General features: G+C 43.2%; 1 protein-coding gene across 5 annotated transcripts in view; it reads right to left on the reverse strand.

Annotated features, from left to right (window-relative positions):
• Window positions 1-16,927, reverse strand: part of LOC119965695 (eyes absent homolog 3-like) — a 124,705-nt gene that overhangs the window by 32,190 nt on the left and 75,588 nt on the right. For all 5 annotated transcript variants that reach the window (XM_038796458.1, XM_038796470.1, XM_038796485.1 and 2 more), the window contains 6 exons: window positions 10,134-10,200; window positions 3,827-3,963; window positions 2,966-3,088; window positions 1,974-2,068; window positions 1,691-1,871; window positions 16-155 (listed from right to left, as the gene is read on the reverse strand). In XM_038796458.1, coding sequence (XP_038652386.1) covers window positions 16-155; window positions 1,691-1,871; window positions 1,974-2,068; window positions 2,966-3,088; window positions 3,827-3,963; window positions 10,134-10,200 — 743 coding nt within the window. The remainder of the gene's footprint in view (window positions 1-15; window positions 156-1,690; window positions 1,872-1,973; window positions 2,069-2,965; window positions 3,089-3,826; window positions 3,964-10,133; window positions 10,201-16,927) is intronic.

The following is a 16,927-nucleotide window of genomic DNA, read 5'->3' on the forward strand; positions in this document are numbered from 1 at the left end:
AAAAGTGAAATGTACCTCCAGTTCATTATCAGGTGCTGGTGAGGAACAATTCTTCTTTCCTTTTCCCCTGGATTTCCCACTGGGAATTTTACGAGATCGTTCCTCAAGCTCCTTTACCACTGTGGGTGACAGACTTTGAACTGCACCAGAATCCCCTAAACAAAAAGAAAAAATAAGCAAATTTTAACACATTTTATTCCCTCAAAAACACCATCATTTTTATATTTTGCACAACTGCAAAATCTCCATCCTGTTTTTTTAAAGCTTTTCTCTTTCAATCCAAATTTAGTTGATTCTGTTAAAAATTGATAATTTTTGTTACAATCAAATATTATTTTGACTGATCATCAGTTACCGTGTAGATTTTTGGACTTTTAATTTCTTTCAAATGTTACCAGAGTACTTCCTTCCAACAGCTTTGCATTTCTTTTGCAACACTATTTTTTAAGTAGATTGAAACCTAAATCCCACAACATTTTGCATGTTCTCCTTACGAAACTTACAATTTTACAATGTACAGTGAGCATGAGTGGCATGCCTTGAATCTATCTTTTGTGGTAAACTTTTATGTAGAATGACACTACATCCATCTTATGGTGGTGGGAAATTAAATATAGTTAGAAATTATGTTTTTTGCAAACAATTTCTTAGTGCGAGCCAACAGCCTCAGCTGGACTATTGCATCCATACACTGCACTTTCGCAAAGATGCAAAGGCACTGGAGAGAGTGCAGAAAATATTAATTAGAAAGCTTCCAGGGATGAGGAACTTCGATTACAAAGATAGATTGGAGAAGTTGGGAATGGTGGAAGCAAGTTCAATTGAAGCATTGAAGAGGGAACAGGAATCTATAAAGGAAGAATGGGCAGGGTTACAGGAGAAATCAGGAGAAAGGTACCAAGTGAATTTCTCATTCTGAGAGTTGCCGCAGGCTCGACAGGCCAATTGGCCTCTTTCTGCACTGTAACAATTCTGTGATTGGACTTTGATCTCTGTCTACAGGGAACTATTAGTGTGGCAACTCTATCAGCAAACTACTGTCCTTGCTCCATACCCAAAGAAACACTGCAATTTTGAATATTAAAAAATAAAGAGCTCACAGCAGTCCCTGAAGTTGACCCAGACCCTTATAAATCCAAACTGCACATTCTTTCCTGCTGAAAATTGAGCCAAGGGATGCACGGACATGGCATATCCATGGCTGGCTATTGTTAAAAAAAAAGGAAATAAAAGATTTTCTTTTCGCCACATTTGGGAGGAAAAAACATTTTTAACTAGTTCGCGCCCTCAAGACCAAAAAGTCAGAATCAATTAATAGATAGCAGCAAATCAGTAAAAGAAGTGACTTCAAAAGGTTCCAGTATATACTAATACACATCTATTTAATAAGAATTTTACTTCCAGTGGGAGGACAGAACTACCAAAGCGAAGAAAATTTTGATCTTAATGTAAGCCAAGTGTTCCTCTGCACTCCAAAAGCACTTTTCTTTCGCAAAGCCTCCGTGTCAGTCTGATACTCAATATATTCCTTGACTGACCCCAAATAATTACTAAAAAAGAAAATGCTAAAATCTTTGCAATATCATCAGCCCTTTAAGAGGTTTATGCTCCAGCACATTATGTATAAAACATTACAGTTGCATGACAATACTACAGATTTTTTAATGGACCAACGTCTAAAATGCATTACCAGATTGGAAACCCTGGTTTGTGGGACTGGAAACCTCTGCTTGTATTTTTTGCATCTGGTAGGTGACAGTTGTTGAGGTGCTGCTGGCAGGTGAAGAGTTTGGAGTTGTGGATCCATAGTTTGAATTTGGAAAATACGGCACATACTGGCTCTGCCCATGAGATGGGTAGATGGGATAATCCTTTAGAAATAACATGGTTAGAAGTAATAATGTTATTCGTATAAAATGAGTAAAGTTATTTATATGAAGTGGTTTCTAAATATGGAAGTACACATTACCTACCTGACTAGAACTGCTTGGACTTGTAGCACTGGTGACAACAATAGCAGCAGCAGCAGCACTGCCAGAGTAACTGCCAGCTCTTGGGAAACTGGTGCCTATCAAAAATAAAATTCAAAGCATTTAAAAAAAATATATATATAAATATTTATATGTAGTGGCATGTACATAATATGTCTATAGTAACCCCAAGAAAGCATAAAAAATTGAAAGTATAGAATTGATATTAGTATAACTTTATAAGGTAAATACTGCTATTAAATATTTTTAAAGATATTTTTCAATGACATATGGCAAAATCCCGACATGCTGGACCTCACTCACTTCTCCATAAATACCTCTACATTAAAGGTGGGATTGGGGAGACACATTAACGAGTGTTTGGGAGGCCTGACATTGTGGTTTGAAAGGGGTGAGAGATCACGGTTGGAGAAGTTTAGGCATTGTGATTGTGGGAGCGAGAAGGCATAACTGTCTTACAGGAAGCTGAAAGCTTCTGTCAAAGACACGGTCATCCACATGGAATACAGAAAAAGGCCAGAAGCTAATGATTCTCTTTTACTGCTGTGTATGACAATTTTTAATTTAATTCAAGGAATTTCTTCAGCCAGAGAGTGGTGAATCTGTGGAACTATTTGCCGCAGAAGGCAGTGGAGGCCAAATCACCGTGTCTATAGGGCAGAGATCGATTTGTTCTTGATTAAAAAGGGGATCAGGGGTTATAGGGAGAAGGCAGGAGAATGGGGGTGAGAAGCATATCAGCCATGATTGAATGGCAGATCAGACCTGATGGGCCGAATGGCCTAATTCTGCTCCTATGTCTTCTGGTCTTAAGTTAGGCTCCGAATTGCATATAGGAGTGTTATTAAAATATATCAACATATATCACTCACATGGCATGAAGCCGGTGAAACAAGATTCTCAATTTTTAAACCCCACCTCCAAACAACTATCTTAAGAGGGGGTTAATATTGAGGCCTGTGTTATACCTTTACCTTGAACTGGATATGCATAATGTGCTGGACTGGTTTGGTTTGAGCTAAACCCTGTATTATAACTGAGGTATCCAGGATGACTGGGTGACCCATCTTCTGCTTTCACACCAGGCCACAATGCACCTAAGATTAAAATAGCAATTATTGATTAATGGCACTTTTACATAACCAGATTACCAAAAGGAATAAACAAAATACATTAATGGAAGAATATGTAAATCAGATCTCCTTCAAGCCATTAAGGGGGCTGTAATAGCTTCAGGTTTCAATCTATTGAATCACAGTTATTATTTCTATACTGCAACAACTTATGGAACATTTCTGAACATAATTCATAGCCAGGAGACGTATAGAACTAAAAGGGGAAAATCAAATACTCATCCAACGTAATAAACATCTGATCCAGAAATAACTCACCGGGTGAAAGGTAACATGATTTTTAAAATAGTCATTGGCTACCATATATCTTCCCAGTCAGTCATTCGGAATCCTCATCAATCTACAAAGCGACTGATTTTTAAAATAAAAGACAATCTCCAAACAATGCAATTATAATCATCTGCCCATTTAATCCAAATTTCAGCATATACTGGAACTGACAATGGAAAATCGACATGTATTTACTGCTTCAGCTTTACCTTTTGTCCCTACAGTTTTCTAGTATATAGCGTTTCGAAGGATCTTTGGCTTTTAAAGCTTAGCTTCAGATAAGACCAATATTACATAGATCAATCTCAAGGAAAGCCAATGACTGAAGCATCTTCAAAAATTCTGACCCTTTTACGTACAGGACAGGCAAAATGCCTCATTCTGTGCTGTAAATTATCTGTGATTCTGTGAAGAGGTGCAGAATAAGCTTACCGAAGGGAGGTAGTCCATAAGGCTGGCTTGGCTGTGAATATGTTGTATAAGATGCTGACTGTTGCGCGGTTGGGTATCGAGGCTGTCCTGTATAAGAAGCTTGTACTATTGGTGGAGAAAAATGGTGTGGATAAGGCCTAAAAAAAAAGGTAAAAACTGATTAGTCTGAAGCGCCTTTAAACCACAACTGATTAGTCTGAAATAAATTTAAAAGGCTCAAACTGCTCTCGCGAAAAACTTTCACATCATTGGATTACTATTTATAAGCTGTAATAGTCGCCACATTCCGACGCCCATTAAGGGGCTGTTTAGCACAAGGCTAAATCGCTGGCTTTGAAAGCAGACCAAGCAGGCCAGCAGCATGGTTCGATTCCTGTAACAGCCTCCCCGAACAGGCGCCGGAATGTGGCGACTAGGGGCTTTTCACAGTAACTTCATTTGAAGCCTACTCGTGACAATAAGCGATTTTCATTTTCATTTTTCATTTCAATTATTTCTGGTTGAACAGCATGGGAAGAAAATTGGATCATTACTACAACAGCTGAGCAACTGGACCAATAATCAACTTGGTTCTCATCAGTGAAGAAACAAAATTATATGAAATGGTTAATAATGATACAACATTGCAGCAGGCTCAGTAAAATACTGGAACCAATCCCAGCACAAGGTAGCAGAATAAACAATATTAACAAAACAAAATCATCCCCTCAGAACTCACGGGTTCAACTAATTTGCAAGGACATGTGATTAACATGCATAAAAAATAAATCTTCGCAGACTACCGGTAGTGGCATGTAGAAGGAAGTCGCACATTGGGTGGCTCCTGCTCGAGGCTTGTTTTTTTTTTTTAAGAACTTCATGCCCGGTTGCGGGACAATTTTATAAGTGCAGCAAAACATAAGGAAGGAGAGGTATGTCCAGAAACCAAAGAAAGTCGCTGTGAAGAAGGGAGTGAGTGAAGGTTCGCCATCGAGCGAAAGAGTCAGCTCGGCAACTGGAAAGATGGCAGAGGGTAGGTCTCTGGGTGGGGCCACACTGTTCACAGCAGAGGAGATGACTGAGGTGATGGTCGTAGAGTTTAAAAAGCAGTTTGCATAGCACATGGAGGTGATGAGGAAGGAGATGATGGGGGCAATGAAGGTACCCGATGAAGGTGGCGGTGTTGAAGGCATCGGCCGAGGTTCGGGACTAGGGTGAGAAACTGAAGGGGGTGGAGGAGGCCTTGTCGCAAGTGATCTGCTCACCTCGATGGGTGGGGAGTTGCAGAAGGTGGCGGAGGTCAATAAAGGTCTGAGAACAACGGTAGAGGCCCAGGAAAACAGATCTCGGTGGCAAAATCTGAGAATCGTGGGCTTGCACAAGGGGTGGAGGGCCCAAGTCCAACTGAGTGCTTTGCCAAGATGTTGGCAGAGCTGTTGGGTGAGGGAAAATATCCCTCCTGGTAGGAACTGATCAGACTCATTGGTCGTTGAGGCCTAAACTGAAGGTGAATGAGCCGCCAAAAGAAGTGATTATTTATTTCCATAAGTACCATGTGAAGGTTATGGTCCTGAGTTGAGTGAAGCAGAAGCGGGAGGTGCAATGGGCTGGAGCTGGTATACGCATATACCAGGACTTAACTGTGGAGTTGGCGAGGAGGCAGGCAGCCTGCCGAGTGATGGCACTGTAGAACAGCGGTGTGCGATTTGACTTTTACTTTGAGATGGTGAAAGCGTTTGTGAAGGCAGAAAGACCAGGGCGGAAGTGAGAAATGGGACTGAGGTTTGGTCTTGGACTGAGGATGGTGGGGGGGAATGGAAGATTGTATATAGTTTGATTTTTGTTTCATGTTGTTATATGTGTTAAATGGGGTGAAGTTGCCTGTTTGGGTAAGGTCGGAATTCGGATTTTTTGTAATGGCGGCTTTCTGGGGTTTGTGTGTTTGCACTGGGTTTGTTTGTTTGAAGAGGATTTATTTTCCTGGCATTGGCAAGTGTGTATGGCCTAACTGGAATGATGTAGGATGTGAGGAAGATACTTGGGGCCATTCCAGACTTGGATTTGCACAAGCTAATAGTGGGAGGGGATTAGAATCTGGTACAAGAGCCAAGGATGGATAGGTCACAGCGAAGTCGCTTGCCCAGTCCAGGGGTTTTGGGGGGGGGGGGGGGGGGGGGGGGGGAAGGGCAGGGCAGGAGTAGCATCGCAGGTGGTAGTTTGGGTGGCCCGGTCGGTAGTCGGGGGGGGGGGGGGGGGGGGGGGGGGGGGGGGGGGGGGAAGTGATATCATACAATGCCAAGGTGGATAAAGAGAGGGAAGAGCATCAAAGGCTGATAGAGATGTTTAAAACAGATGCGGAGGAGGAATTTCTTCAGCCAGAGGGTGGTGAATCTGTGGAACACTTTGCCGCAGAAGGCTGGGGAGCCCAAATCACCGAGTGTCTTTAAGACAGAGATAGATAGGTTTTTGATCAATAAGGGGAACAGGGATTATGGGGAGAAGGCAGGAGAATGGGGATGAGAAAAATATCAGCCATGATTGAATGGCGGAGCACACTCGATGGGCCGAGTGCCCTAATTCTGCTCCTATGTCTTATGGTCTTATGTTGGAGGTGGACAGGAGATATGCAGGGGATGCAGATCCGGTCCTTTTGGATAGGAGGGAGCTTTATGCCAGCTTTGATCAGTTGTCCATGGGGATTTACCATGCCAATTGAGGCAGGCGAAGGGAGCGATTTACGAATATGGGGAAAAGCACATGCTGGCAGGCCAACTTCAGAGGAAGGTGGCGGCAAGGGAAATAGTCTAGGTGCGGTATAGGACGGGGAAATTGGTGGTGGCCCCGGACTAGGTTAATAAGGTGTCTGAGGAGTTCTATGAAAATTTGTATAGGTCGGAGCCACCGGGCTGGATCAGGGGATGCGGGAGTTTCATGACAGATTGGAGTATCCGAGGCTGGGGGAGGAAGATAGGGCCAGACTGGAGAGGTCAATGAGAGAACAGGAGGTAAAGGAGGCAATTGGGAGGATGCAATTGGGAAAGGTGGCAGGACCAGGTGGGTTCCCAGTAGAGTATTACAAGAAACTTAAAGACAAATTGGCGCCACTGATGATGGGGATGTTTGAGCAGGAGATAGGGATAGGGGTGCTATCACAAACAAGGGGGCAAATCTTGATTTCCCTGCTGTTAAAAGATAAGGACCGACGGTGTGTTGGTCATAAAGACCCATTCGCTACTGAATATTGGTGCCAGGATACTGGTGACGGTACTGGCATCTAAGTTAGAGGGGTGCCTCCCGAAGGCGATAGGGGAGGACCAGGCGGTGTTCCTGAAAGAAAGGCTGCATTTTTTAAATATCAGGAGGTTACTAATCATGACGCCGTCTGAAGGTATGGAGACCGAAGTGGTGGTTGCGCTAGATGTCGAAAAGGCACTTGATCAGGTAAAATTGGGGTATTTGATGGTAGTTCGAGAGATTTGGGATTGGGCCGAGATCTACGGAGTTGGTACGGCTATTATATAAGGAACCGATGGAGAGTGCCCGCACAAACAACACGTGTTCGGGGTACTTTGCTCTGCACCAGGGGACCAGGCAGGGGTGTCCTATGTCTCCTCTGTTATTTGCATTAGCGCTAGAGCGGTTGGCTGTCGCTTTAAGGAGTTTGGGACTCTGGAAGGGAATAGTACAGGGGAGGGGAGGGAAATGGAACATAGGGTATCCCTGTACACAGACGATTTGTTATATATACCAGAGCCGATTTCTGTCTTTTTCAGGACATAAATTGAACCTGGAAAAGTGTGAATATTTTGTGGTGTCCTGGCCAGGAGTGCTGCCATTTCGTAGGGCAGCAACCCACTTCAAATATTTGGGGCTGTAGGTGGCACAAGACTGGGGAGGGAACGGCTCTTTAGCTACAATGTGACTAGCTCGATGGAAGGTGCAAGCAGATTTGGCATGGAGGAGGGTCGCAGTTGAGGGCGCTGGCAACAGTGCTGCTCCCAGTGGCCCCAGGCAAGTGCTCTGGGAGTCTGGTGGTGGTGGTGGTGAAACTGAAGATTTGGAGGCAGTTGAGGTCTGGGGCTTGATATGGGGAGATGCTGATCAGGGGGAAATCACAGGTTTGAGCCAGGGAGGTTGGAGGGGAGGATTCGGAGATAGGAGAAGAGGATCAGGGCACTAAAAGATCTGTTCCTGGGGGGGGACGTTTCGCAAGGTTGGAAGAGTTAGGGGAGAATATGGACTGGGGAAAGGGTACCTGCAGCTCTGAGACTTTGCTAGGAAGGAGGTTCAGAGCTTCCCGATAGCGCCGACTCCCTCGTTGTTGGAAGAGGTATTGACGGCTTAGGAATGGAGAAGGGGTGGTTTCAGCAATCTACGATAGGATTTTGAGGGAGGGCGGGGTGTCCATGGAGGGGATCAATGCCAAGTGGGAGATTTTGAGGGAGGTTATCAAAGACGGTATGTGGTGAGTGTTGCTCTGGGAGGATGAACACCTCAACCTCATGCGAGAGGTTGGGGCTGTTACAGTTGAAAAGTGTATCGGGCGCACCTCACGAGGGAGAGGATGAGCTGACTCTTTGCGGGAGTGGAGGACATATGTGAGCATTGTAGGAGGTGCCCCGCAAAACCATGTACATATATTTTGGTCCTGTCCGAGGCTGGAGAGGTATTGGAGGGAGGTTTTCAGTGTCATTTCGAGGATACTACATGTTCCCCGAGAAGCCATTTTTAGGGTGCCAGACTGGCCCAATCTGCAGGCGGACACAGGGCAGGTGCTTCATCCTTCGCTTCACTGATTACCCGGAGGCCGGCCCTGTTGGTGTGGCGGTTAGATTCTTCACCCTGTGCCACCATGGACACCCCGTCCTCCCTCAGAATCCTCTCGTAGATTGCTGAAACCACCCCTTCTCCATTCCCATGCCGTCAATACCTCTTCCAACAAAGAGGGAGTCGGCGCTATCGGGAAGCTCTGAACCTCCTTCCTTGCAAAGAGGCTGGTTTAGCTCACTCAGCTAAATCACTGGCTTTTAAAGCAGACCAAGCAGGCCAGCAGCACGGTTCAATTCCCGTACCAGCCTCCCCAGACAGGCGCCGGAATGTGGCGACTAGGGGCTTTTCACAGTAACTTCATTGAAGCCTACTCGTGACAATAAACGATTTTCATTTTTCATTTCATTTCATTTTCATTTTTCTGTTTGGCGGGGGGACCTACTTGAATTTCTGACTCTTGGAAAGGTGAGATTTGAGCGGAGGGGGATTAAGGAGAGGTTGTACAATTCATGGGGACTGTTTATTATGCATTTTCGAGAACTGGTTGCCATTGAACATGATTGGGGGGGGGGTTTGGAGTTAATGTAGTTTTGATTGCACTGTTTATTGATCGACTGTTAAATTTTTACCTGGAACGCACAAAACAAGGATGTTTTGGTCTATACATTGAGGGGGGTGCTATTTTTCTTGGAAGATTGTTATTGTATTTGTTTGCTTTTTCTTTTGTTGTTTATTTGCTGAAAATGTTGAAAATGAGAATAAAAAGATTTGAAAAAATCTTCCCATTAATGTACTAAAGGTATAAAAAGTGAACAATTAAGTTTTCTGAATTTGTGCAATCATGTTATTGGGAAAGGGCACATGGGAAATGCGCAAAAGCTTACAAGGCCCAAGAGAAAAAAGTGCCTCCCCATTTCACTATAAAAGTGAAATGTAAAATATTCCATTCAAAAATGAAACCTTTCTATGAATTTAGTAAAGCTGTACATTTGAGAGCAGCAAGAAAGTTCAAAGAATTATTTTACACTTACTGAGGTACTGATTTGCCAAATCTCCTATTCCTAATTGTGACAAATTTACTGCACTCATCGTCAATCACTATCGAATCCTTGTGTCAGGTCTCAGTCTCCCACATTTTAAAAAATGAGCTGCATGACTAGAATCGCCATTCCTCACTGAGCTTAATCAACCTATCCGGACAAATTGTTCACCACAGCGTAGAGTTTATGTATGGGGCATTATAAATAACTTGGGAAGATGGATGAAATGTTTTTCTTCCAAAGAGCATCACTCTAATGGACTAGGTTAGCAGGGAAGGCTTCTGGAATTGACAGAATGAATGGATTTCAGAGACAATGTGAGAGGGATTGCAGGTTATGGCAAAAAGACAACAGGAACGGTTTGATCTCTGAACTACGGCTCGTATCGAATGGCCTTTTTTATTGTCTGAAGAAAAATGTGTAGGTTCTATATACCCACTGTCGAAAGTTTTGTTTGGTCAAATTGAGAAATCCATACTAACTTAAAGCCAACAACACTCATTCAAATTGAAACTTACTTTGTAGGAAACATTAGCAAGTTATCTTGATTTGACACCCGTGGACTATAACCTGTGCAGGTTATAACTGCAAAAAGAAACAGGAAATATTCATTTTAATTACCTGGAACCAACACTAGAAAGTTGAAACTTTCATGTCCTACTTTGCCCAGATTAAAATTGTTAAATTTACAAAGCATTTGCTTTAGTAAAGGAAGGCAACCAGATTTATCAAACCTTTTAAATACAGCATGAAATGCATTCAACAGTTGGTGCTTCAACTCAAACACAAAGGGCTTGCAAACTGTTCATATTTTTAATGCAAACTATCCAAAAATGGTTTACCTGCAATGTAATTTTGGGGTAGCGTGGTGGCACAGTGGTTAGCACTGCAATTCCGGCCTCAGGTGAATATGTGTGTGGTGTTTGTGTGAAAGGAGGGGGAGAGAGAGAGAGAGAGAGAGAGAGAGAGAGAGAGAGAGAGAGGGGGGGGGGGGGGTACAGAAGTGGGCATGGGTGGGTAAAGTGCTCATTCAAAGGGTTGGTGCCGATTCGATGGGCCAAATATCCTCCTTCTGCACTGTAGGGATTCTATGTTTTACATAAATTTGCCACTGCTGCCCAAATTTTGTATTCAATGCAGAAAACTTAGAATGGGGAGACCATAAGGGACCTTGTAGACATCAAGACACGCTGGAGTTGTCAAGGACATTTCACCTTCTGATGATCAATCTCCCTGCTCCTCTCGACCCTCTGTAAATGTCTCTGACTCTTAAGAGCTAGAGACTTGAGACATTTCCAATGCAACCTGGATATTTACCCAGAAAATGTTAGATTAAAATGTAGTCCAACTCCGAACTGCAGAACTGTTACCCTACCCACCAGTCACCTCACCGACCCTACTCATTCACTGACTCACGCAGCTACTAACATTCAAACTGGACCATTAAACTTACAATGCTGTAATAAAAGGGGACATGTCCCGTCTTTCCCCAAACAGGCCTCTCCAAGAGACACCAAGCTCTGCATTTCTGGAAAAACAGGGCTTGGAAGATCCCAGAAGAAAAAGGGGATTGCATTGAGTCGGGGGAATGCTTGAGCAGAGCACCAACCCTTTGATGATTGTTGCACCTTGGAAGACCTGGGCCTATGAGTCTGCACTATTAGTTTTCTATATTTATTCGCTCTTAAACTTATTTTTAGGGTGAAATTACCTGCAGTTCCCACCCCAAATGTAGCATTTTGCATTCCTCTGCACTGAATAGAACCCGTCACACATATGTCCACCTGTCCATTTCCTTCTACCATCTTCTGCATTCTTCTTCAGTTGTCAAAGTTCCAAATTTGTATTATCAGTAAGCATCAAGTAAAAAAAATCAAACCACATTTCTGGCCCCTAGTGGGTAACTCTTAAAACGTACAAATAATCTCTCTTGGTAACCAATTTGAAACATAACAGCTCTATCTCTGGTCCCTGCCTTTTGCTGTTAACCCAATTCCTTTAAAGCTCTTGTTGGACATGCTGACAAATTGTTCCATAATTTGATAATTCTGATCATCCCAATCCTGCAAAGTCAATGCTCTTCCTAATGTCCTGTGCCCTTTTCAATATGTAAACGGTAAGAGAGGCAAAAATAGACATTGGACCACTGGAAAATGTGGCTGGAGAAGTAATAATAGGAAACAACGAAATGGCAGAGGAACTGAATAGTTACTTTACACCATCTTCACGGTGGAAGACACCAGTGGGATGCCAGAGTTCCAGGAGAACCAGGGGGCAGAGGTGAGTGCAGTGACCATTACTAAGGAGAAGAGTCTAGGGAAACAAAGGTCTGAAGGTGGATAAGTCACCTGGACCAGATGGACTACACCCCAGGGCCCTAAAAGAGATAGCTGAGGAAATTGTGGAGGCATTGGTGATCTTTCAGGAATAACTGGAGGCAGGAAGGCTCCAAGAGGACTGGAAAGTGGTTAATGTAACACCCCTGTTGAAGAAGGGAGGGAGGCAGAAGACAGGAAATTATAGGCCGGTTAGCCTGACTTCAGTAATGGGTAAGATTTTAGAGTCTGTTATTAACGATGAAATCGCGAAGTACTTGGAAGTGCATGGTAAAACAGGACTGAGTCAGCACGGCTTTGTCAAAGGGAGGTCGTGTCTGACAAATCTGTCAAGAGATCTTTGAGGAGTTAACAAGAAAGTTAGACAAAGGAGAACAGTGGACGTGATTTATTTAGATTTCCAGAAGACTTTTGACAAGGTGCCGCAAAGGAGACTGTCAAATAAGTTAAAAGCACATGGTGTTAAGGGCAAGATCCTGGCATGGATAGAGGATTGGCTGACTGACAGAAGGCAGAGAGTGGGGATAAAGGGGTCTTTTTCAGGATGGCAGCCGGTGACTAGTGGTGTGCCTCAGGGGTCTGTGCTGTCTATATATATAAATAAATGATCTGGAAGAAGGAACAGAAGGCACTGTTGCTAAGTTTGCAGATGATACAAAGATCTGTAGAAAGGTAGTATTGGGGAAAGGTAGTATTGAGGAAGCAAGGGGACTGCAGAAGGATTCTGACAAACTAGGAGAGTGGGCAGTGAAGTGGCAAATGAAATACAAAGTGGAAAAGTGTGAGGTTATGCACTTTGGAAGGAGGAATTTAGGCATAGACTCTTTTCTAAATGGGGAAATGCTTAGGAAATCAGAAGCACAAAGGGACTTGGGAGTCCTTGTTCACGATTCTCTGAAGGTTAATGTGCAAGTTCAGTCAGCAGTTAAGAAGGCAAATACAATGTTGCCATTCATGTCAAGAGGGCTAGAATACAGGACCAGGGATGTACTTCTGAGGCTGTATAAGGCTCTGGTCAGACCCCATTTGGAATATTGTGAGCAGTTTTGGGCCCCGTATCTAAGGCAGGATGTGCTGGCGTTGGAAAGGGTCCAGAGGAGGTTCACAAGAATGATCCCTGGAATGAAGAACTTGTCGTATGAGGAATGGTTGAGGACTCTCGGTCTATACTCGTTGGAGTTTAGAAGGATGAGGGGGAATCTTATTGTAACTTACAGGATACTGCGAGGCCTGGATAGAGTGAACCTGGAGAGGATGTTTCCACTTGTAGGAAAAACTAGAACCAGAGGACACCATCTCAGATTAAAGGGACAATCCTTTAAAACGGAGATGAGGAGGAATTTTTTCAGCCAGAGGGTGGTGAATCTGCGGAACTCATTACCGCAGAAGGCTGTGGAGGCCAAATCACTTGAGTGTCTTTAAGACAGAGTTAGATAGGTTCTTGATTAACAAGAAGATTAGGAGTTATGGGGAGAAGGCAGGAGAATGGGGATGAGAAAATATCTGTCTGCCATGACTGAATGGCGGAGCAGACTCGATGGGCCAACTGGCCTAATTCTGCTCCTCAGTCTTATGGCCTTGCTGCCTGAACCTTCACAATTAAATATTACAGAAAATCAAGAGTTCTGAATTTCTGAACTACTGCTCTTGGGTGGAGAGCGATTATTGCAAATGTCAGAGTAACCCATCTAATTAGGGTTTAACATTATTGTTAAATGTGTTCTTTGTACTTTTTATGAAGACTTCTGAGTTTTAGGGAGTGTGAAGCACAGAAATTGACCACTTGACCTAACTGTTCTATGTCCCTGTTAATATTCCACACAAGCTAATGCCATTCAGCAATTTTCTCACATGTTGCCATCTTTAAACACTGTTTCTGGTTTGCATGATTAAGTAGTGTAACTAAATGAACACATTCTGAATTTAATTTTCATTATGTCACTCAGAAATTTTGATTATTCTGTAATTGGCTGCTTGAAGCTCTATTTTTTCCAGAGTTCTTTGGTCTGAACCGCAAAACTTGTACAAGAACATGAGAAACAGTAACAGGAGCAGACCATATGGTTCTCGAGTTTGAGCCTGCAGACATTCAATACAATTATGGTAGGTCGTCTACCCTAACTCCACTTTTCTGCACCTTCCTGCACCTATTCTGCACAGTGAATAGGCCCAGTAATAACAAAAGGAATAAAACTGGAGATGTTAAGATTCAAAACAGAGGTAAAAAAACCAACATAAGTGTACTTTACCTGAATGCTCGTAGTATTCGGAATAAAGTAAATGAGTTGGTGGCACAAATCATCGTAAATGACTATGATTTAGTGGCCATTACTGAAACATGGTTAAAGGATGGTCACGACTGGGAGTTAAATATCCGAGGGTATCAAACTATTCGGAAGGACAGAGTGGATGGTAAGGGAGGTGGTGTTGCTCTGTTATTTAAGGATGACATCCGGGCAATAGTAAGGGATGACATCGGTGCTATGGAGGATAAGGTTGAATCCATTTGGGTGGAAATCAGGAATAGTAAGGCGAAAAAGTCACTGATAGGAGTAGTCTATCGGCCACCAAATAGTAACGATATGGTGGGGCAGGCAATAAACAAAGAAATAACTGATGCATGTAGAAATGGTACAGCAGTTATCATGGGGGATTTTAATCTACATGTCGATTGGTTTAACCAGGTCGGTCAAGGCAACCGTGAGGAGGAGTTTATAGAATGTATCCGCGATAGTTTCCTAGAACAGTATGTAATGGAACCTACGAGGGAACAAGCGGTCCTAGATCTTGTCCTGTGTAATGAGACAGGATTGATTCATGATCTCATAGTTAGGGATCCTCTCGGAAGGAGCGATCACAGTATGGTGGAATTTAAAATACAGATGGAGGGTGAGAAAGTAAAATCAAATACTAGTGTTTTGTGTTTAAACAAAGGAGATTACAAGGGGATGAGAGAAGAACTAGCTAAGGTAGACTGGGAGCTAAGACTTTATGGTGGAACAGTTGAGGAACAGTGGAGAACCTTCCAAGCGATTTTTCACAGTGCTCAGCAAAGGTTTATACCGACAAAAAGGAAGGACGGAAGAAAGAGGGAAAATCGACCGTGGATATCTAAGGAAATAAGGGAGAGTATCAAATTGAAGGAAAAAGCATATAAAGTGGCAAAGATTGCTGGGAGATTAGAGGACTGGGAAATCTTTAGGGGGCAACAGAAAGCTACTAAAAAAGCTATAAAGAAGAGTAAGATAGAGTATGAGAGTAAACTTGCTCAGAATATAAAAACAGACAGTAAAAGTTTTTACAAATATATAAGACAAAAAAGAGTGGCTAAGGTAAATATTGGTCCTTTAGAGGATGAGAAGGGAGTTTTAATAATGGGAAATGAGGAAATGGCTGAGGAATTGAACAAGTTTTTTGGGTCGGTCTTCACAGTGGAAGACACAAATAACATGCCAGCGACTGATAGAAATGAGGCTATGACAGGTGAGGACCTTGAGAGGATTGTTATCACTAAGGAGGGAGTGATGGGCAAGCTAATGGGGCTAAAGGTAGACAAGTCTCCTGGCCCTGATGGAATGCATCCCAGAGTGCTAAAAGAGATGGCTAGGGAAATTGCAGATGCACTAGTGATAATTTACCGAAATTCACTAGACTCTGGGGTGGTCCCGGTGGATTGGAAATTAGCAAACGTGACGCCACTGTTTAAAAAAGGAGGTAGGCAGAAAGCAGGAAATTATAGGCCAGTGAGTTTAACTTCGGTAATAGGGAAGATGCTGGAATCTATCATCAAGGAAGAAATTGCGAGGCATCTGGATAGAAATTGTCCCGTTGGGCAGACGCAGCATGGGTTCGTTAAAGGCAGGTCATGCCTAACTAATTTAGTGGAATTTTTTGAGGACATTACCAGTGCAGTAGATAACGGGGAGCCGATGGATGTGGTATATCTGGATTTCCAGAAAGCCTTTTTGACAAGGTGCCACACAAAAGGTTGCTGCATAAGATAAAGATGCATGGCATTAAGGGTAAAGTAGTAGCATGGATAGAGGATTGGTTAATTAATAGAAAGCAAAGAGTTGGGATAAATGGGTGTTTCTCTGGTTGGCAATCAGTAGCTAGTGGTGTCCCTCAGGGATCCGTGTTGGGCCCACAATTGTTCACAATTTACATTGATGATTTGGAGTTGGGGACCAAGGGCAATGTGTCCAAGTTTGCAGATGACACTAAGATGAGTGGTAAAGCGAAAAGTGCAGAGGATACTGGAAGTCTGCAGAGGGATTTGGATAGGTTAAGTGAATGGGCTCGGGTCTGGCAGATGGAATACAATGTTGACAAATGTGAGGTTATCCATTTTGGTAGGAACAGCAGCAAACGGGATTATTATTTAAACGATAAAATATTAAAGCATGCCGCTGTTCAGAGAGACTTGGGTGTGCTAGTGCATGAGTCACAGAAGGTTGGTTTACAAGTGCAACAGGTGATTAAGAAGGCAAATGGAATTTTGTCCTTCATTGCTAGAGGGATGGAGTTTAAGACTAGGGAGGTTATGTTGCAATTGTATAAGGTGTTAGTGCGGCCACACCTGGAGTACTGTGTTCAGTTTTGGTCTCCTTACTTGAGAAAGGACGTACTGGCACTGGAGGGTGTGCAGAGGAGATTCACTAGGTTAATCCCAGAGCTGAAGGGGTTGGATTATGAGGAGAGGTTGAGTAGACTGGGACTGTACTCGTTGGAATTTAGAAGGATGAGGGGGGATCTTATAGAAACATTTAAAATTATGAAGGGAATAGATAGGATAGATGCGGGCAGGTTGTTTCCACTGGCGGGTGACAGCAGAACTAGGGATTTAGGACTGAGTTTAGGAGGAACTTCTTCACCCAAAGGGTTGTGAATCTATGGAATTCCTTGCCCAGTGAAGCAGTTGAGGCTCCTTCATTACATGTTTTTAAGGTAAAGATAGATAGTTTTTTGAAGAATAA

This window comes from Scyliorhinus canicula, chromosome 1, assembly GCF_902713615.1.
Source record: "Scyliorhinus canicula chromosome 1, sScyCan1.1, whole genome shotgun sequence".
In the NCBI taxonomy this organism is placed as follows: domain Eukaryota; kingdom Metazoa; phylum Chordata; class Chondrichthyes; order Carcharhiniformes; family Scyliorhinidae; genus Scyliorhinus; species Scyliorhinus canicula.